The sequence below is a fragment of the Abramis brama genome, assembly GCF_963993115.1.
Source record: "Abramis brama genome assembly, chromosome: 20".
Classification (NCBI taxonomy): Eukaryota; Metazoa; Chordata; class Actinopteri; order Cypriniformes; family Leuciscidae; genus Abramis; species Abramis brama.
In genome coordinates, this window is record NC_139982.1 from 32305959 (window position 1) to 32328918 (window position 22960).

A 22960-nucleotide genomic window follows, 5' to 3' on the forward strand; every position below is an offset into this window, starting at 1 on the left:
GCAACTCAAGAGCCTCAAAGAGAATCACACTCTCCCAAATACAAGAGGCGGTGTGTGTGTGTGTGTGTGTGTGTGTTTGGGGCTCTGGGATACGACTGAACATGAAAATGCTTTCACTCGCCTGCTCTCTTGTCCTCTTCTCTGGCTTTTACGAATCCTCTCGAGACCATCTGACAATCTAGCCGAGCAGAGAAAGACACGGGCATGATATGGAGGATGATCTGAGGGAAAGTTCACTGCAAACCTACAGAAGAAATCATGCACAGAAAGAAAGGACATGTGATTAGCGTGCATGCTAAGTGTCGCTGCACCTCGATGATGTCATCGCGTCCCTATAGATGCTGCGGAGACGCAGAGGATGCATTATTCACACAATCGCACACATGCAATCACAGACTACACCACGCTACTTGCATTATTCACAATGCACATAATCGCAAACAAATCACACACTTGCATGTACAAGCAATCACATATAAATGCACGTTGTATATGCATTATTCACATGCACACACAAAAATCACAAGTGCAGATTATACAAACATTCTGTATGCATCATTCACAATGCACACAAACCACATGCATGCACACACAAACAAATCATGCACATATGCACATTAAATCACAAGTAAAATCACAAACAAACATGCTAAATGGCATTCCTTATTCACAAAACACATGAATCAAACCAATCACACACTTGCATGTACATGCAATAACAAATATATGTGCATTATTCACAATGCACATGACAAATCACACCTGTACGCACAAAAAAAATCACGAGGGCAGATTGTACAAACATTATTCACAACGCACACAAACCACGTACTGTACATGTACACACAATCACACACATATGCACACAAAAATATGTGCACATTAAACAAACATACTACATGCATTATTCACAAAACACACTTGTATGTACATGCAATCACAGATATAAAAGCACATTTTATGTGTCTATCTATCTATTCACAATGCACACATGCAAACACAAAAATCACATGTGCACATGTACAAACAGGCTGTATGCATTATTCACAGTGCACACAAACCATATGCATGCACACACAACAAAAAAGCACACAAATGCACACAAAATCACAAGTACTTGTGCACATCAAACACATATATGCATTATTCACAAACACATGCGTGCACAAAAAATTACAAGTGCACATTATTCACAATACACACAAACAAATCACACACATATGAACATTAAATAAACATACCACATGCATTATTCACAAACACATGAGTCACAAACAATTCACACACTTGCATGTACATGCAATCACAGATACAAGTTCACATTTATGTGCATGATTCACAATGCACACAACTCACATGCATGCAAACAAATTACAACATGTTCGTATAAGTAACTGTATTGTTTAAAGGGCCCCTATTATTCTATCTTAAAGTTTCCTAATGTTGTTGTGGAGTCTCCTACAACAGGTTTACATGCATCAAAGGTAAAAAAAACACTATTTTATTTCCTCATGATACACATTTGCACATCACCACATTTTCAATGGTTCTCAAACGACTCGTCAGATGAATCAATCTCTCTAAATCCCTCCTTTCCGCGAGCTACTCTGCTCTGATTGGCCAGACAGCTCAGTCTGTTGTGATTGGCCTACCCTGTACAGCGCGCGCGAAAACAAAACCGCCCATTGCCATTACAACGTCAGCTGTGCTGAGATTTCCGACACTGTAAACTAAACACAGTAACGAACAATGACGGCGATTTGACCATATCAATGCGAGCGCGAATCCGATGATGAAACACTAGAAGAAATAACGCTAGTTATTCAACCCGAACCTCCATCAGGACGACTCGAGCAGGACTCAGTGTTTCTCAGTGATACGCTACTCAGTTTGAGGGACATTATATGAGATGTTGTAACTGTAATTCCTCACCATCAGCATATACAAGTGCATGTCCATCAACAAACCCATTATTTTACTTGTACTAATTTATTTACTGAGTATTTTTCTAATATATTGCGGTGAACACGTGGAAACTGTATCAATAACAGTGCATGTATGCAATGCATACATTAGCCGAGCTCTAGAGTGAATGATCTGATGTAACATAAACGATGGTAAAACAAATCTTTCCTCAAAGTAGTGAGAACGACAGACGATCTGCATTAATAGACACAGTTACAGGTAATCGTGGTCCACAACAGATTAGCAGAAGTATTTCAGTAAGACAGTGATAACGTGAGTTAGCCAGTTAGCAGGAGATCTACACAATATAAAACTAAGTATTTTGAACACCATCTTTGAAGAGCAAGCGGTTTGCGAATCCTGCATTGAACTCCGAGATTTGAGAAGCTGTCGTCAGTAAAATAAAGGGAACACAGCAAAAGTTTAGGATTATACTGCTGTGATACCGCAGTAAAGATGAATTTTAACCACTGATTCTTCACATGCTCATCCTTGGGCAGTGAAAAAACACTGGCTTTAACTTCACATTATAGAGCACAGCGTCTCCTGGACATGATCTCTCCAGTGTCCACAGGATCAGCTGCAGGTTTGAGGTTCGAGTTCTCCCTGGTTCCCTGGAAAAGTTTGCACAATAAGTGGGCGGGCAATATGCTAATGTTTCGTCTTGACGTCACAACGAAACGGCTTATGACTAGTTTGAAAAAAATTCATTTAATTGACTCAGAGTCGACTTTTACTTTTGAAAGACAATAACTTTATATACGGTGCACTTTCAGATTTAAAACTTTGCAGGATTTTTCATTCACTGAGAGCTGTGTTACACACTACATGAAAGATCATTTTCAAAAATCCATAATAGCGGCCCTTTAAAGGATTTCTAAATATTTAAATTGGAAAACAAGAGTAATTTAAAACTCATCAAGATGTGATCTTTAAAAAAAAATGTAAACAACAAGTTAAAGTGAGCAACATGTATAACAGAAATCTGGAAGTACTTCAACACTTTAGAACATCTTTCAACCAAAGTCAAGTCACGAATTCAACACCACCGTCTCATAAAGTCACTGTACAGTGCAGGACTGAGATCGAGAGGAAAGACTCCTCCATTTCTTCTTGCTTTCATTCTGTCCTCTTCTGTGTTTAATTAAATCAGTGAAGGCACGAACCCCCAACAGATGTCACATGATCACATCACATGATCACACCGACATCATTAAACCTGCGGTGTGTTTGAGCCACTGAAGCTCTCCGTCGCCGGCATATTTATATCTGTATAAAGTGTATTATCGCAGTAGATACACATACAGTCAAACCAAAATTTATTCAGACACCAGATATAATTTTTTATATTGTTTCACTAGTGTGATCAGGACACTATAGTTCATTTCTGTAAGTGAGGAGAGCAGAATAAAGTAAACTGTGACATATTATACCCAATAATTCTTCATACAGTGACTACCAGTGACATTTGGGGCCATAAATGATCCAGACACTTTGAGCTGATCATGTTTTGCTGAAGTGTGTTTTCTTTAATTGCTAATGCTCTTTTTACACACAGACTGAACACAATGAAGCATTGCTTGGTGTTGGTTGAGCTAAACTGGTATTATCTAATTGTGTAGTTAAATTTAAAGGCTGACAGATATTCAACATAATTCATGTGTGAGACAGTCTAACAGAAGGACGGACAAAACCAGTCAAATATCAACTGAGTTCTGCTCATATTTTATTACCATTTTCTAAACTATAGCGAATAAACTGATGATAATGTGAGAAATGTTGAAGGTGTGTGAATGTTGGTTTGACTCTTGAACTGAAGTACATCTAGACCTGTCAATCATATTTCAAAGATATTGTAGTCAAACCCAGCTTTCACACGAGGAGCAGCACTGACTGTGCTAGTGTTCCTCAAACACAGGCTGTGTCAGTGGGAATGATGTGGATTTCATCAGTTCAGTGTTTCGATGAGTCCAGGAGGGATTTACGGTATTTGTTGCTCATTAGAAGGTCATTCTGCTGTCAGCCGTCGCTCACCGACAAACATTTCATTCCCGCTGCGACGCTTGGTTTGTTCCGGCTTCTCGTTCGCTGAGGTCTTTCTTTCTTTAACGCCCCGAGCGAGAAATGAAGCCGTTGTCTGCCGGTAAATACTGGCCAGTTTAAATTTCACATCTTGTTACTTTTTCACTTTGATGTCGTAATTCTGAAGATTGGATTGTAATGTTGCATGAAGTCATTGTGTTCAGAGTGGATTCTGCTGTACTGGAACAAGATTTTCCCCAGACACAAAACGCACACACACACACACACACACACACACACACACACACACACACACACACACACACACACAGAGAGAGAGACAGCAGGAACATCCACATGTCAGATACAGTATATACTCTTACAGAAATTGTTGTAATTATATGATCTAACAGTCAAAACCCAGTAATATTGTTAAACATTATGACAATTTAAAATAACATTTCTATGTGAATATATAGTAAAATATAATTTATTCCTGTGATCAAAGCTGAATGTTCAGCATCATTACTCCAGTCTTCAGTGTCACATGATCCTTCAGAAATCACTCTAATATGATGATCAAGAAACATTTATGATTATTATCAATGTTGAAAACAGTTGTTTATATTTTTATTTCAGGATTCTTTGATGAATAGAAAGTTCAAAAGAACAGCATTTATCTGAAATAGAAGCTTTTGTAACATTATAAATGTCTTTACTGTCACTTTTGATCAATTTAATGCATCATTGACGAATAAAAGTATTGATTTATTTTATTTATTTCCCCCCAAAAATAAAATAATAAATTCTCACTGACCCCAAACTTTTGAACTGTAGTGTTTAACGTTACAAAAGCTTCTATTTCAAATAAATGCTGTTTTTCTGAACTTTCTATTCATCAAAGAATCCTGAAATAAATATATAAATAACTATTTTCAACATTGATAATAATCATAAATGTTTCTTGAGCATCAAATCATCATATTAGAGTGATTTCTGAAGGATCATGTGACACTGAAGACTGGAGTAATGATGCTGAACATTCAGCTTTGATCACAGGAATAAATTACACTTTACTAGATATTCACATAGAAAACAGTTCCCAGAATGCACTGCTGGTGTTGGTGTGTGTGGGCTGGCTTCACTTGCTGTCGCGACGAGGGTTTTATGACTTATTTAGACACACACACACTGACTGAGTTAATTAGTGGCGCTTAATTAAGACCTTTTGTTTCTCAAGAGTGGCTCGTTACAAGTAAATGGCACAACATGGACGCGTTGTGTGTTTGTGAATCTCTGTGTGTGTTTGTGAATCTCTGTGTGTGTTTGTGAATCTCTGTGTGTGTTTGCAGCTGGTGTTTCATTTAAACCTTTCTTCTCTCTATTTTTTTGTGGTTGCGTTGTACAAACTCCAGCCACAATTATCCAAACAATGTTTATTTGATAGAAATAAAACATATTTCCAGCTAAAGATGAGCTAACTATATTGTGATATCTACTGATACGGTGATATGAATGGCATCCAGCTGTAATTCACGTGTGTTTCTGTGTGTGTGCAGAGGACTGTGATCATGATTTCCACAGCGGCTTCACTGAGAGACATTATATGATGACGATTCTCTCGTGTGTGAAATCACTGGAGCTGGAATGAGATTCTTATTTCTGAGATTTGCTGAAAGTGAACACACACACACACACACACTCTCGTAGACACACTCTCACAAACACACTCACGCACACACACTCAGACACACACTCGCACACAAGCACAGTCACACACTCGCACACAAGCACAGTCACACACACACACAGTCACACACACACACACACTCACGCACACACACTCAGACACACACTCGCACACAAGCACAGTCACACACTCGCACACAAGCACAGTCACACACACACACAGTCACACACACACACACACACACACTCACACACACACACTCAGACACACACTCGCACACAAGCACAGTCACACACTCGCACACAAGCACAGTCACACACTCGCACACAAGCACAGTCACACACACACAAACGCACACACACTCAGACACACACTCGCACACAAGCACAGTCACACACTCGCACACACACACTCGCAGACACACACTCTCACACTCACACACACACACTTGCACACACACACACTTGCACACACACGCAGATTATTTGATATGTGTGAATGCGACAGGTTTGTCCTCTATGAGAAGATCCTCGTGTCCCTCTGTATATTTTCACCTGTTTTCTCTCTGTCTCTCTCTGTCTCTCTCTCTCTCTCTCTCTGTCTCTCTCTCTCTCTCTCTCTCTCTGTCTCTCTCTCTGTCTCTCTCTCTGTGTCTCTCTCTCACTCTCTCTCTCTGTCTCTCTTCTCTCTCTCTCTCTGTCTCTCTCTCTCTCTCTGTGTCTCTCTCTCTCTCTCGCTCTCTCTGTGTCTCTCTCTCTCTCTGTCTCTCTCTCTCTCTCTCTCTCTCATTGACATGCATCAGTTGTATTGCGTTGTTCTTGAGCGGTCGAGTAAAACATGATTACCTGCAACAGAGACATTAAACTCAAGATCAGTGCTGGTGACTCTACACTGGAAACAACTCTTCAAAAGATGTAAAACGTGCTCCAATAATTATTTTTACAGTCTAGTTTTATTCTAAACTGTAGTTTGTCACTGGATGTGTACAAGCCTCTCTTTTATAATAGTAGTTAACTGCAATACAAAGACTATATTAAAGCCATTGAAGGGGGAAAACATTCTTAAATGAAAAAAAAAACCACACTTATTAAATAAAAAACTGATGAAAAAAACGTTAAGAACAGCCATGTTAAACTAAATATTATTTTGTACATAAGAAACTAAAAAGTCTCAAATCAAACTCAAATGTATCGATGAATATATTATTTTTAAAAATCTGTCCAAATGAACTGATTCCTAAAAATGAATCAGACTTCCTAATGCTTCATTCGTGATTTTAGGAGAACAGCTTTGATTCTTCCATCAATCTGCCAGAAAATACAAGAAATTATATTTAAAAATATAAAAGAATCAATCAGAGAACATAATGTTTTTCTTTTACGCAATAAACTGCCTGTTATACTGCGTATATTTAGAAACCTGACATCTATTCAGATATAAATAGCACAATAAAAAACACAAGCATCCCACACTGATTCCCCACACTCAACTCCAGCTCTTTCTTGTCTTTTTTTATTTCTTTTCTTCACTGAACGGCCAGACGGCTTTTCAGTTTCAAAGGCAGTCTGTTCTGCAAACTGCAGTCGCTTCTGCTCGAGAGAACGAGAGCCATTTCAGCATTCTGCAGAAAACACACGCGTCTGTGAAAGAGATTCGCTCATCTATTCTCCGCTCGTCTCTGCTGGTGTGAGCGCAGGAGAATAGAGGAGAGAGTGTGTGTGTGTGTGTGTGTGTGTGTGTGACACGGCTTTTCAACCAGGGGAAAAACTGCAGACAGAGTTTTGGGTTGATGGACAAAACTTTCCATTTATAGTCAGATTCACAGTAATGATCCTGAACGTTCAGGATAAAGTTCAAAATAATAAATAATCTTCCCGAACCGTTTACGACAATTGTTTATTAAAATATAATTTATAAAACATTATACTTGATAAAACTTTTTAAAACTATTGTTAAAATGTTCAAATAGTTATAATATAATATAATACTATAAAACTGTTAATTATTAATATGACAATATAAAATTCATAATAGAAAGTAAAAAATAATAATAATGTATTAATGTATTATAAATACTAATATATTAATATAATCAATTATACATAAAAGAATATTTAAATAATATATTTTAATGTTTTATTAAAATGTTAAAATAGTTATAATATAATACTATAAAATTGTTAATTATTAATATGATATAATATAAAATTCACAATAAAAAGTAAAATAATAATAATATTAATGTATTATACATACTAATATATTAATATATACTATTATACATAATAGAATATTTAAATAATATATTTTAATGTTTTAATTAAAATGTTAAAATAGTTATAATATATAATACTATAAAATTGTTAATTATTAATATGATATAATATAACATTCGTAATAAAAAGCAAATTGTTTTTAAATAATATTAATGTATTATAAATTCTAATATATTAATATATACTATTATACATAATAGAACATTTAAATAATATATTTTAATGTTTTATTGAAATCTAATCTATATAATATTAAATATTATTCATGAAACAATTGTTAAAATATCACAATATAAAAACACATATAAATTAATATATTATAATAATGTATTACAAATAATATATTAATTTTATATAATCTAATCTATTTAACAATATTATAAATGAAAATATTGTTAGAATATTACAGTATAAAAGCGCATATAAATTAAAATAAAATATATAATAATTCTAATAACAAAATTAATAAATAAAAAATACAAGATATATAAGCTATATAAAAGAAAAAACAAATAAGAAACTTAATATGTGCAAATTTATAATTATATAATATTAAATTATATTATATTCATATATAAATTATATTATATTCATATATAATATAGTAAATAATATTATATAAAACTATAATATCATAAAAACAACAACAATATAATCTTAATCCCTAAACACAGGGGCGGCGCGATTACCTAATCATGAAAAGTGCATATTACAGTTTTATTTATATTTTTCCCTTTGCATTAAAGGTACTTACGACGTGCTTTTGCAGCGTTGAGCATTATAGCCAATCACAGACATGTCTGTTGAACACATCGGCCAATCTGAACACGTTTAAATGCTGAAGATGTGTTTTGCGCGAGCTCACCGAGTTCTAGTCTTTCGCAAACCTGTCATTATTATTGGCAATAAACTTAAGATGCAAATAAAAGATTCACTACGATATACTTGATATTCTTGATGCTGCTCTGATGCATTACGCACCGCTCTGTTTGTTGTTAGGAAGACTAAAAGTTCAGCAGTCTCGCTCATCAATGTCAAAATGATTAAAGAAGTGAACAAATGCCTGGTAAAATGTACGTAGATAAACATTTAATATTTCACTGTTTTACAATAGAAATGTTCAACTACCGACAGTATCCGGTGACGCAAATTACTCAACTTTTTTTATTTATTTATCAAATTTTGCCTTTTTGAATTGAAAATATGCTATAATTTGCTTGATTCGTTTAGAGAGAATGCATGCATAATTAAAAATAAAATATTATTTGCAAATAGTTAAAATTATTTCACTAATACAATAAGCCTTTCTTTTTCTTTATTCCCTTAAATCGCTTTTATATTTAATTAATTCCTTTAAATAAAAATACCCAGTTTTAGTTTGGGCTAAAGCCCCGAATATCCACTGACCTTAGAACCGGCCCTGCCTAAACATATAAACTCACAACAAAGGACATTTACACATGCATTTATGAATCTTTCATCACCTACAATAGAAAAACCAAATAATGCCATTCACCCTTCACTGTCATTGTTCTTCTAATAATCACTAATAAAGACACAAAGTAATATTGACGTGTGTTTAAAGCATATAGACTATTCTACAAGACTCAATGACAAAACAACCAGAATTTCATTGTTCAGAACGAGTTTCCCTTTATCCATCTCTGATATTACTCAACTTCACCGCCAACACAAAAATAATCAGAGGATGGGTCACGTTTAATATCAGTTTCATATAATTATCCTTCAATCTGGTCTCTGAAAACTCCCAGAAGCCCCGTTAACCTCCCAGTGATCACCTGACTGCAGTGAGGTCGCGCTGTGATTGGCCGCTGATGACTCCATGTGTAAAGAATCATTTTCATAATGATCAGCTTTAATCAGAACAGAGTCTCATCTCTTCTTGTGAGTGTTTAATCATTGAGAAAATCTTCCCCGCGTCTCTTTCTCCATGACCGTCTGAGTAATAATCGCTTTAATGTCGCCCACTGCCGTCTAATTTAATATAATTTGACTCATTATGTCTGAATTGCGAAAGCCATTTGTCTGAAGATGGGATTGGATTCAGATGCTGGTGTCTGTGGGTGAATGAAAACATGTCCTGGTCATATTTCACCCCAGAATCATGAGAAAACAAAACAATAATGATTTTGTATAAAAGAAAATAAAGCCTATTTTTAGGACCATTATGATTTGTGCCCGCGTTCTCCACCACTTTTCCCATTTAAGTAACTCATTTCTCTCACTGATGATTCTCATTAGATTCTCATTACTATAATAGTCATTTCTTGGATATATTACAGTTAAAATTACTGTAATTTTCTTAAATTAAAATGAGCTTAAATCAGTAAAACAAATGCTGCCATGATGTATGCCATTAGCTTAATATATATATATATATATATATATATATATATACATATATATATATGTATATATATATATATATATATATATATATATATATATATATGTATATATATATATATATATATATATATATATATATATATATATATATATATATATATTGTTTATTATATATTATACACAATTAGAAGTTATATAAATAAAATTATTGAATGTTTTATTAAAATAATTGGTCATTTTTAAATTGGTAAACATTTCAGTTTTGAAAAAAATACAGGATTTATATAAAATTAGAATTTAATGTAATTAATATAATTTAATTAAGTATTTAAATGACTCATTTGGTGCATTTTACATAGACAACTCTGTCGTACAACTGATTGCAACGTAGTTTGATGTTACATTAACATTTACATTCATTCATACATTTATATTATATACAGGTAGATCTTATATAATAATATAATTTAATTAACTATTGAAATGTCTAATTTGGGACGTTTTTCATAAACAACAGCTCTTTGTTGTGACTTACAACTGATTCCAATAGAGTTTAATGTTAAATTAACATTTACGCATTTGCCAGATGCTTATCAAGTGACTTACACTGCATAAAGTTAGTGTTAAAATGCATGCATTTCAAATGTGACTATTTTTAGTGGCCGTGTAATGCTGTACTGCATTAGGATTGGGCAGAATGTTGCAGACACATGCATTAAAATGCTGTCCATGTAGGCAGTGCACGAGATAATGACCCGTGTGTGTGTGTGTGTGCTCAGATATCGACGAGTGCTCGGAGGGTTTGGTGCAGTGTGACACACACGCCACCTGTGTGAATTTACCTGGTTGGTATCACTGCGAGTGCCGAGAGGGTTACCATGATAACGAGGTTTTCACTGCAAATGGAGAGTCCTGTAAAGGTACAGTTCAAACACACACATACACACAGTTCTCAAACACTGTGTACGTTTAACACACTCTCACCTCCCCCGACAGATATCAACGAGTGTCGGACGGGTCGCAGCACCTGCGCCAACGACACCGTGTGCTTCAACCTGGACGGCGGATACGACTGCCGCTGTCCGCACGGGCACAACTGCACCGGCGACTGCATCCACGACACCAAGGTCAAGCACAACGGGCAGATCTGGGTCCTGGACAGTGACAGATGCTCTGTTTGCTCGTGTCAGGTCAGTGAGAGTGATGCATTATGGGTAAGCTGTCATCTTGGAGGTCATGGTGAAGGTCCTGTGAAAGCCATTAGGTTTAACTGGACAGAGCGTCACGATAAATCACTAGGGCTTCACTGTGTCATCCTGAGATGTGAAGGGCAGATGCATAAGGTCACATGATCAAAAGAACAGGCTTTAAAATTAAATACATGCATGACCTAATGGGTCCCACTTAATATTAAGTGGCTTTAACTACTAACATTGAAATTAATCATTTGATACAATGGGCTTATTGTGTACATACATGTTTTTACATTATACTTATATTTAGAAAATACCTGCATGTAATTACAGCTGTAATTAATTTATGTAATTACATTTGTAATTACACAGTTGATCCTTCACATACACCTTAACCCACCCTTAAACCTCACCTGTGCCTAACCTTACCCGTATCACACCTCATGAGCAGCAAGTGTTTTACTATACAAGTACATTGTACTTATTTTTCGATGTAAGTACATAGTACTTAAATCCACTTAATATATATATATAATATTTACAATCATAAAAATAGATAAATCATAAAAATTACTTTTGAAAAAAATAAAAAATTCTGTTCAATTTCCTGGTAATTTTCACTTGATACATGCAAGGATTCCTGAAAATAACTTTTTAAATAAAATAAAATCTTCAGTGATCTGTGAAAAATGAAGAAAAGTATTTCCAGTCTTTTCCAAAGTATTTTTGTATTATTATTTTAATATTTCCTATTAAAATATATCAAATTAATATTTCCTGTTTATTTACATTTTTAAGTTTTTGTAATTGTGTTGTTTTTAAAAAGACTAGTTTTTTATTTTTATTTCAAGTTAAATTATTATTTTTATTTGACATCAAGTCAAACTGAATGAAAATCATAAAAGAATATTATGAAATATATTTTATTTTATTTCAGTTAATGTTTATTTCAAGTAACAAAAATGTTTTAGCTTGGTTTTAGCTTTAGATAACTATAATAAGACAGTACAACAAATATTACAACAATCTTTAAAGATTGAATTGTAATTCTTTATAAAAATAATTGTTAAATATAATATAATAATAATATTGTATATAATATCATTATAATGTTAAATATAAAGTATTTTATCAATATTATAACAAAATACTTCTTTTAAATTCTGTGTTAATTTTCACATGATACAAGATACCAGAAAAGAACTAAAGAAAATACGAGTTTAATTCACCTAGACTCAACTATGGTGAAATCTTTTTTCTTGAATATATACTCTAATAAATGCCAACATAGTTAGTTATGTTAGATTATGATTTTTTTAGCCTCAGTTTTGTGCTGCTGTTTTGATTGGAAGCGCTTGAGGAGTCACATTTTCATTTAAGCGATTGACCTCCATCAATTTGGCTGGTCACAGTCGGTAATTAAGTATTTAATTGAAATGTTTTCTTGCATCTGGAGGAGGCGACGAGCACGATGGCTTTTCAGATATTAAATAATCAATCTACCAATTATCACGCTCATGGTGAAGGACAGAGTGAGCGAATCAGTCTTAATCAGCCGAAAGCGTTTAATTGACGTGGAAGAGGGAGAGCTGTCATTCAGAATTAGATTCTGGCCGCTCGACTGAACATGAGACTTTCTCTGCTCCGTGTCACAGAGTTATCAAGGGTATTTGCTCTACGCGCTTCCGCTTCTTCAAAAACTCTTCTCAAGTCATATGATGCTGAAACTTGAGCGGTAAATTCTCTGTTTACTGTTCTTTTTAAAAAACATATTTCTAAATATGTACTTACTTATCAATATGCAAGGATACATGAAAATAACTTTACATGAAATAAAATCGGCTATAAAATTCGCCTAGAAAAGTATTTCCAATCCACTGTAGTAAAATCACTATATCACACGGCCTAGTGCAGGGAACGACAACTGGCGGCCCGCGGGCCAAAATTGGCCCGCCAGCAATATTTTCTGGCCTGCCGGATTATTTTGGAAGTCCTAAATGCTGCACAAAACTCTTCCACTACTTGAGAAAAGCCGTAGTCGCGCAGCGATTTCACCGCCGCATACTGTGTGAAACACCCATAGGGAATCATGCGGCGCGGGATTACATTTTAAAGTATAACTCTGCGTTCACACCGGACGCGAATAGCGCGTCAAATTCGCGCCTGCCGCGTTTAGTTATACGCTTGACCACTTTGTGTCCATTCGCGCGTCAAAAGACGGTAGGGGTCAGAACTCTGGTGTATTTTGGACGGAGCGGGCGGTCTGACTGACAATAGCCCACTCCCGACATCTTTTGACAGCGTATCCGCACTTCATTCTGACCACCTGTACACCTAGCTCTGAGGAGCTGTTTGGTACTGAAACCATTGTCAGTCAACAACATTCTTTTTTTGCAAGGATGTTTGAAATAGTTCGGCAGAAAATAGCCTACTTCATTTGTCAGTAGGGCAATATGATTTTCGTTTATGTTGCTTAGAAATTTGAGTGATAGGCTTTGTCCTATTTAATTTATGTTAGGCTATTTATATTTCATAATTTTTTTCTGTGGCATTTTTTTTCTCTGCTGACAGTAGGCTACAATGTTAAAATAGCCTAATTGACCCGAACACAATTTTTGTATAGCATTTATTATAGGCTACTTAATCTCCTTCTTTCCGTTAGAGACATTTGAATGTGAGATTATGGAAACGAGATCTAAATTTTGCGGACCCGTCAGGTCGGGAAATAAAGCGGGTGAACACCGAGTGTATTTTAAGTGGTTGCTGAATAGAACCTTGTGGGAGCGGGACGGAAAAAAACAGTCCCGCGCAGACCTCCTTAAACCTTAGGTGTGTATGTGTGTGTCCCGAATAAATAATAATAAAAAAAAGGAATAAAATTCAAAAGTCGGACTGTAAGCGAATGAGGCATGATTGCTATTCACACCTTTATTAAAATGGCTGTAATCTGTTACCACAATAGTACTTGATCTGTTTAAAATGATTTCCTTGATATATGCCTATAAGGTGTTAAATTAAAAATTAAAAATCAAAATTAAAATTTGTCTAATCCAGTAATTCATTTTTTCTATTTTTGATCTGAGCACAATCAGAAAATCAGAAAACCCGTCGTTATTCGTTTTTTCATTTTAGTTCAGGAAATAAATAATGGAAAAACAAGTTTTTCATCTTTTTATTTTTGGTTTTAATTTGAAAAAACGATTGAACGAATGATCCACGGACGGTGACGGACCCATCATATTCTGCGATTATAGGCCTATATAAGAGTATTTAATTTGTATCCATAGGCCTACTCTGTGTAGCTGGCCCGCCATCTACTGGCTAAAAAAAATATTGGCCCGCGGCCAAAGTTACTTGATGACCCCTGGCCTAGTGTCTTATTTATTGAATATATTTGCAAATCTATGTTGGGTAACAATTCATTTATTTAAAAAAGGAAAAAAGTGTAGTTACAGTAAGACAAAGCAGTGTTATTTTAGCATCTAAATTTTTTATTTTAATGTTTCAGTAATTTTGTGTTGTTTTTTAAATATGGTATAATTAAAATTTTAGTTATTTTAGTACACAATAAAAAAATGTAGGCCTACAGTTGATCTTTGCTTTCAGAAGCTCTTTTTGCTGGATTCGCTGTGGTTTTCCTGACGCGTGTTTCACCTGTCTCCTGCAGTCGGGTCGGGTCATGTGCAGACGGATGGTGTGCGATTGTGACAATCCCACGCTGGATCTGTTCTGCTGCCCGGAGTGCGACCCGCGCCTGACGTCCCAGTGTCTCCATCAGAACGGACTGCTGACGTACTCCAGTGGAGACACCTGGATCGAGAGCTGCCAGCGCTGCCAGTGTCTGGTGAGAAGCACAGCGCACACACTCTACCACACGGATGTGATGGAAACAAGGAGAACATTGTGTCCCAATTCACATACTTATGCACTATTCTATGCCGTTTTGTAGTATAAATAGTGTGCGTAGTGAAAATTAGAAAAAGAATAGTGTTCACTGAAAATTACAAATAAAAGAAGGGCACTTTAAATATTTGGATGATGCACTGATTTAACCGAAAAAAACAAAATGTGGAATGTTGGACACTTCATGTACTCGACTGACACAGATTTCCTTATAAGGGAGTGGGCGGGGCTTTCAGACTCTGATTTCCTTATAAGGGAGTGGGAGGGGCTTTCAGACTCTGATGATTTACTTATAAGGGAGTGGGAGGGGCTTTCGGACTGATTTACTTATAAGGGAGTGGGAGGGGCTTTCGGAATGATGATTTACTTATAAGGGAGTGGGAGGGGCTTTCAGACTGATTTACTTATAAGGCAGTGGGGAGGGGCTTTCAGACTCTGATGATTTACTTATAAGGGAGTGGGAGGGGCTTTCAGACTCTGATGATTTACTTGTAAGGGAGTGGGAGGGGCTTTCAGACTCTGATGATTTCCTTATAAGGGAGTGGGAGGGGCTTTCGGACTGATTTCCTTATAAGGGAGTGGGAGGGGCTTTCGGACTGATTTACTTATAAGGCAGTGGGGAGGGGCTTTCAGACTCTGATGATTTACTTATAAGGGAGTGGGAGGGGCTTTCGGACTGATGATTTCCTTATAAGGGAGTGGGAGGGGCTTTCAGACTGATTTTCTAATAAGGGAGTGGGAGGGGCTTTCGGACTGATGATTTCCTTATAAGGGAGTGGGAGGGGCTTTCTCATTAACTTTATTTAACCCTGAAATACTCATTAGCTGTGTTTTTATCCAAAGTTGCGAACTTAACATTGTAATACCGCATAAAACATTTGTGAATAAAGCAACGTTTCCATCCCATGTGTCCAAGAGAACAAAATTGTCACTTCCTGGGAAACTAGCACAAAAAATGTAAGTTTCTGCAATCGGGCTTTTCCCTCTTTCCCTCCATCATAAACGAGTGTGTCTCAGAGCGTCAGACGAAACACAGTAAACGCTGTCAAGTTCTCGTGTTCGGACGCTGGTGTTTGGGAACACACTTGTGTGAGACGCTTCTGGAGGGAATTTAACCAATCATTCTCATTACACACTTCGACTCCGGCGTTTCAGAACCACCAAACCAACATTAGAGATGCTGCAACGCCATTGGTCCGCTGGTTACTCCAGTTATCCAATCACAGCTGACACTGAGGCAAAGTCACATGAGGTTTTGAGGAATTTTTTCGGATAATGAAATTATCCGCCTCAGTTGAGTGAGTTTCCATCCAGTGTTTTATGCGATAAATCAAAATGTGAAGTGGATGGAAACAACTCATGTTGGCTTTAAAGCACTAAATGCAATAATAACTGTATTTAGATCAAATTTGTGGTTGTAAAAACACCTATTTTCGGCCCCCGATGGAGAACATGAGTAATTCCCAGGTAATTCGAATTTGAGACCCCTAGTATCTTTCCAAACATCACAAGCTCAACGATAATCAAAGAATAATAAATAAACGCAGCTTGATGGACTCTGAGCTGCTCGTATGTGGTATGAATCTCGATGCTCCCTACCGAGTGTTCGAAACACCTCTCCTCCTCCAGCCATATGCTCCTCAAATGCTAATGTCATATTTGCATTCATGAGGGGGTTTTGTGGAAGAAAGCAGCTTGTTGTGACCCCCTCCTGCTCGACTCTTTTCCCACAAATCATCTGTGCGGTGGGCGGAGACGAGACTCGTTGATCAAGCGTGCGCTCATTAACACTGGCTCTCATTAACACTGGCGCTCCGAGGGGCCGTTACAGCGACCGCTTCATTCTCCCAGACGCAAACACATGAAGAAGAAGCAGAGGAACATACAGAGAGAAACATCAGGGACATTTACAGTAGGCATGGGAAATTATATGAAATTGAAAAACAAACCAAAATGTTTTTTTTTTTTTTAAATCTTTGAAATGCTGATGCTCATAACACTAGCAATAATAATAATATTAATAATAATAATGAATAATAATAAATACATAACTTATATTATTGAAAAAATAATTATTACATTTGATTTAGTTGCTATGATAAAAGATGTAAAAAATTAAAATTATATACGTATATATAGATATATAAATCATTTTTTAAAAACAAAATAGGATGAAACATTTACATGGATTTATACAATTATTTGTACACAATTATTGTTACAATTTTGATTTCCAGGCCTGAAAAAAAAAAATCACATAAATTATTAAAATCTAGGAAATGCCAATGCTTAATTCAGTTTATAATAATAATAATACTTATTGTTGTGTATTATTATTATCCTATTTGTGTACAAAATTGTAGAAATCAATGTAAATTAAATATAGCAATTTTGCATGTTTTTTTATGAAATAATTTTTAAACAAAACCATATAAACAAGTGGTATTTCCTGGACAACGTTGATGTAATAATGAGGTCATGTGACAACAGTATAGCATACTATAGTTTGAAATGTTCATCACTGTATAGTAAGCAGGTTATATAGAGCACAGTGTGTAACGCTCTGCCAACACAACTACAGGCTGATAAATATGCATCCTGGAAAATATATTACATTCCATGCAAGAAAAATGCAGATGCTGCAATAAACTCAGAGCTCTGGTCAATAGCTCGGGTAAACAGGTTTTACCCTTCCAGCGGTGATAAGCAGCCGGACCGCGTGAGATCAAAACACAATCAGAATTCGAGGGAAAGACTTCAAAAAGACTCATGCATCTCGCACGGCTGTCAGAGCGCCTCCTGTGTGTTAGCTCGGCTGAAATGAAAACGCTCGGCCAAATCTCTGCTCAGCCAGACCTGAAATATATGACCTGTATTTGAGGATGTATTGGGGAGTCAGTGCTTTGCTGTTATTGATAGCTGGTGAACCAACAGAGACCCGCGCTCAGAAATCCATGCAATATAGCAGAAATGATATTGTTTCCAGCCGCCGGATGAGTGTTTGACTGTTATTATTGTGGCGCTTCGGCGTGAGGAACGCTTTAAATGTCAACTCGATTACATCTCACTATCTAAAATTATTCTTACTTACGCATAATATTGCAAAGCACCTGCGCATGCATAAGTCTGCTTTTTTATCGTGCATCTCAATGTGAAGTTAACATTTTAGATCATTTATTAAAGACCCATGATATCAATATTGTAGTTTTGTGTTTTTCGCTCATGAATTTTTTTTTTTTTTAATTAACTTTCAGCACATATACACATTTATAATTTACAGTCTTTCTCAATAGGGAAAACAAACCCAAAATAATGAATGAATGAATGAAGACTACTAGATTTCATTATAGAGATAAGATACTGTATATTAGGTAAAACGACTCGAATGAAATGTTTAGATTAATAAAATAATTTGGATTATAATACAAAAATAAATAAATATTACTATATAATATTAATATCATCATCATCATCATATTATTATTATTATTATTAGGAAATAATGCATTTAAATTTTTTATTTCTACACAAAAAATTCACAGAAATTATTAAAATCTTAAAAATGCCAAAATAATAATAATAATAATTATAATACGGTACCAATCAAAAGTTTGGGGTCAGTAAGATTTTTTTTAAAAAGTAATCAATACTTTGATACATTCGAGGATTTATTCAATTGATGCAAAGTGACAAGACATTTATAATGTTACAAAAGATTCCATTTAAAATAAATGCTGATCTTTTGAACTTTCTATTCATCAAAGAATCCTGAACAAATAAAATGTATCAGTTTCCATGAAAACATGAAGTGTTTCCAACACTGATAATAATCATAAATGTTTCTTGATCATCATATTAGAGTGATTTCTGAAGGATCATGTGACACTGAAGACTGGAGTAATGATGCTGAAAATTCAGCTTTGATCACAGGAATAAATTACACTTTACTATATATTCACATAGAGAACATCTATTTAAAATTCTAATAATATTTAAATTTTTTCAGTATTTTTGATCAAATAAACGCAGCCTTGGTGAGCAGAAGAGACTCTTTCAGAAACATTAATAATCTTACCAACCATGTGCATGTAGGGTTTGAGCCCAGACCGTTGCTTCAGTTCCTTCACTGTCGTATTGTTGGTTTCTCTGGGTGTTTTCAGCAGGGTGAGGTGGACTGCTGGCCCCTGTCCTGCCCGCCGGCGGACTGCGAGTTCACGCTGGTTCCTGAGGGCGAGTGTTGCCCGCGCTGCGTCTCGGACCCGTGCCAGGCTCACGCCGTCCGCAACGACATCACCAAGACCTGCGATGACGAACACGGGATCACGCGCTTCAGCGGCTCGTCCTGGGTCAAACACGGCACGGAGTGCACACTGTGCCAGTGCAAGGTACTTACAGCACACAAAAAAACACACTTGTGCAGAGACATGATCAAATATACAAACAAGCAAAAAACATGACATGCAAACAAACAAACAAAGAGACACAGGGATGTACAGTCAAACCAAAAATTATTCAGACACCAGATATAATTGTTGATATTGTTTCACTAGTGTGATCAGGACACTATAGTTCATTTCTGTAAGTGAGGAGAGCAGAATAAAGTAAACTGTGACATATTATACCCAATAATTCTTCATACAGTGACTACCAGTGACATTTGGGGCCATAAATGATCCAGACACTTTGAGCTGATCATGTTTTGCTGAAGTGTGTTTTCTTTAATTGCTAATGCTCTTTTTACACACAGACTGAACACAATGAAGCATTGCTTGGTCACTGGTTGAGCTAAACTGGTATTATCTAATTGTGTAGTTAAATTTAACAGCTGACAGATATTCAACATAATTCATGTGTGAGACAGTCTAACAGAAGGACGGACAAAACCAGTCAAATATCAGCTGAGCTCTGCTCATATTTTATTAACATTTTCTAAACTATAGCGAATAAACTGTGATAATGTGAGAAATGTTGAAGGTGTGTGATAAAGTTTGGTTTGACTGTATATGCAAACAAAACAATTACAACTACACAAATAAGCAACAGCACAAAAGTTTGGTGATCAAACAAACATGTCTCTTTGTGTGATTGTTACATTTAACAATACATTTGTTTTTGTATTTATAAAAATAGTCATTCATTGTTCATGTTAGTTCACAGTGCGTTAACTAACATTAACAAGACTTTAATAATGTATTAGTGAACACTGAAATCAACTTTAACAAAGATTAATGCTGTATAAGTGCAGTTCATTATTAGTTCATGCTAACTAATGTAGTTAACTAATGAACCTTATTGTAAAGTGTTACCCATATACTTTTATATTATAGTTTTGTATTATTATTTACTCAATTAAATACTCAATTAGATGATCAGATGCACAAACAGTCTGATTTATAGTTGTATTTCCAGTATGTGATGTATTTCCCTCGTCTCTCCTCCAGAACGGACACATCTGTTGCTCAGTGGATCCCATGTGTCTCTAGTGGCTCGACTCACAGCACCTGTACAGTCTCACACGACCCTCCCCGAAGATATGCCAAATATGAAGGTGTATAATATCAGACCGGAGGAGGCCATTTCTGCACAATCAAGGACTATAAACCCACGACGAGAAACACGAGCACCGGCATGACCACACTGGATGTTTAAAGAATAAAACATTCTTTCATTTTTATCTCTTTGATGATCACAGGATTGTAGAAACTTTAGCTAGTAAGTAAATCTTATCGTATCTCTCTTTTGCCTGGATATGGAAGTTCGACGCTATTTTGTGTTTCTTTTTTCGACTAGCTTTCTGTGTCTGTTTTCTGTCTAGATTTTAAATTATTATATGGCTTGTTCTTGTCTTACGGTGAATAAAATATCTCCATTTCCATTTATGGATGCGTTGACCTTTCCTTTTCCCCAGCGGCGCGCTACGTCTCCCGATTGTGTCGCTCCGCTAAAGCCGTCTTACGAGGTGATCAGCAAGTGTGCTAATTAAATAGTGACCTTCTCTGCTACCTGAGACATCATCATTATCTGCAATCTCTCAAGCAGCTTAAATATCCCAGCATTCACGCTTGACCGTCCCGTAAACTTCGCTCACCCTTCAACGGATTTCAGAATCCAAATGCTTCCTCTTTCTGTATGTTTTGAATATCGCATGAATATTCATCAGCGTCTCCAGTATCGGCGTCAGAGCGAGCTCATGAATATTCAGCGGGTGACGAGGTCGTTTGGGAAACAGGACTGCGCTTTCCTTCAGGTCACTGTGTGAAAGTGTTTCAGTGACACAGATATCAGTCCGCTTCTGTGGAAAACTCAAACTCAAACTGCTAATGGCTAAAAACTCAAACCAATTATAAAATTATAATCACTTTTTTTGCTTGTGTTTCATACATATTTAAAGAAAAGTTTTGTCGTTCCAAACCTGTCTGACTGAATAGTTAAATTTGAGAATGATTGTGTTAGCTTGTGTGTGTTATCGTCTAATTGCTTCTCATTCGCTTGACTATCAACCAACATAAAAGTGTATCAAGCCAGGCACTCGAGAGTTTAAGTAAATGTATAAAAAGCCTTTATTTCATCATTATTACATACAAACATATTTGTTTTGCATATTTATATACTTTACTGTAAATATCTATTATATTGAATTGTATATATTGCACTACTGATGAATGCCACAAATTTCAATGTACAAATTGTCTTTGACATTTGTATGTATGACAGATACATAAACTTAAACTATTTATTTAATTCATGATGAAATAAATGCTTTTATATACATTTACTTAATCTCTCGAGTGCCTTGGCTTGATACGTTTTTATGAGTCGAATTATTCCTACATCCAAAGAGCAGCGGACACTGATTTTACACCCCGCGCAACGCTTTTCTGCACTCCTTGTTTTAATAAACAAACATATTTGCTATACAATATACATCGCTTTATGTGAGTATACTGTATGTGTGCGGACAAAGCTGGATGTACTAAATATCCAACTTTATACTACTTTATAATTATACAACTGTGTGATTATAATTCACATTTTGCATCAATATAAACAATCAATGTGCTATAAAGTATATATTGCTTTATGCAAGTTAGTTGCACGATTAATTGTTAAAAGATCACGCTCTCGTTACTAAATGACAGCGGCTCTATGTCTATTAAACTTTTGACAATCACAGCGTACATTCAGATCTGCGTTCATGTATAGATACTGTATGAAACTATAATTTAAATGATCACAGAAGAGCTGGGATAAAAGTTTATAGTTTGGCTATAAAAATAAAAATAGAGCAAATCACCAACATAGCGCTTTAGATAACGATTGTCTCAATTACATCGTTACACCAGTAGGTGGCGACAAGTGGCTGTTATAAAAATGTATTTGTCATTGAATCATTTATTCAAGAGATTCGTTCAAAAATGGTGATTCATCCAGTAATGAAACAAGTGAAGTATTTATGAGTGAGTCATTGAATCATTCAAACCGCTTTTAAATAATTCAAACAAATGAATTAAACATTTTTAAATAGACTGCAGAAATTAACA

General features: G+C 35.6%; 1 protein-coding gene across 1 annotated transcript in view; it reads left to right on the forward strand.

Moving 5' to 3' along the window:
- The window catches only part of nell2a (neural EGFL like 2a), a 118117-nt gene extending 96819 nt beyond the window's left edge, over positions 1-21298 (forward strand). Inside the window, exons 16-20 of the mRNA XM_084095413.1 lie at positions 11103-11243; positions 11320-11513; positions 15184-15360; positions 19580-19804; positions 20861-21298. Of these exons, the coding sequence (XP_083951539.1) occupies positions 11103-11243; positions 11320-11513; positions 15184-15360; positions 19580-19804; positions 20861-20902 (779 nt within the window). The 3' untranslated portion in view covers positions 20903-21298. The remainder of the gene's footprint in view (positions 1-11102; positions 11244-11319; positions 11514-15183; positions 15361-19579; positions 19805-20860) is intronic.
- Positions 21299-22960: the final 1662 nt, after the last annotated feature.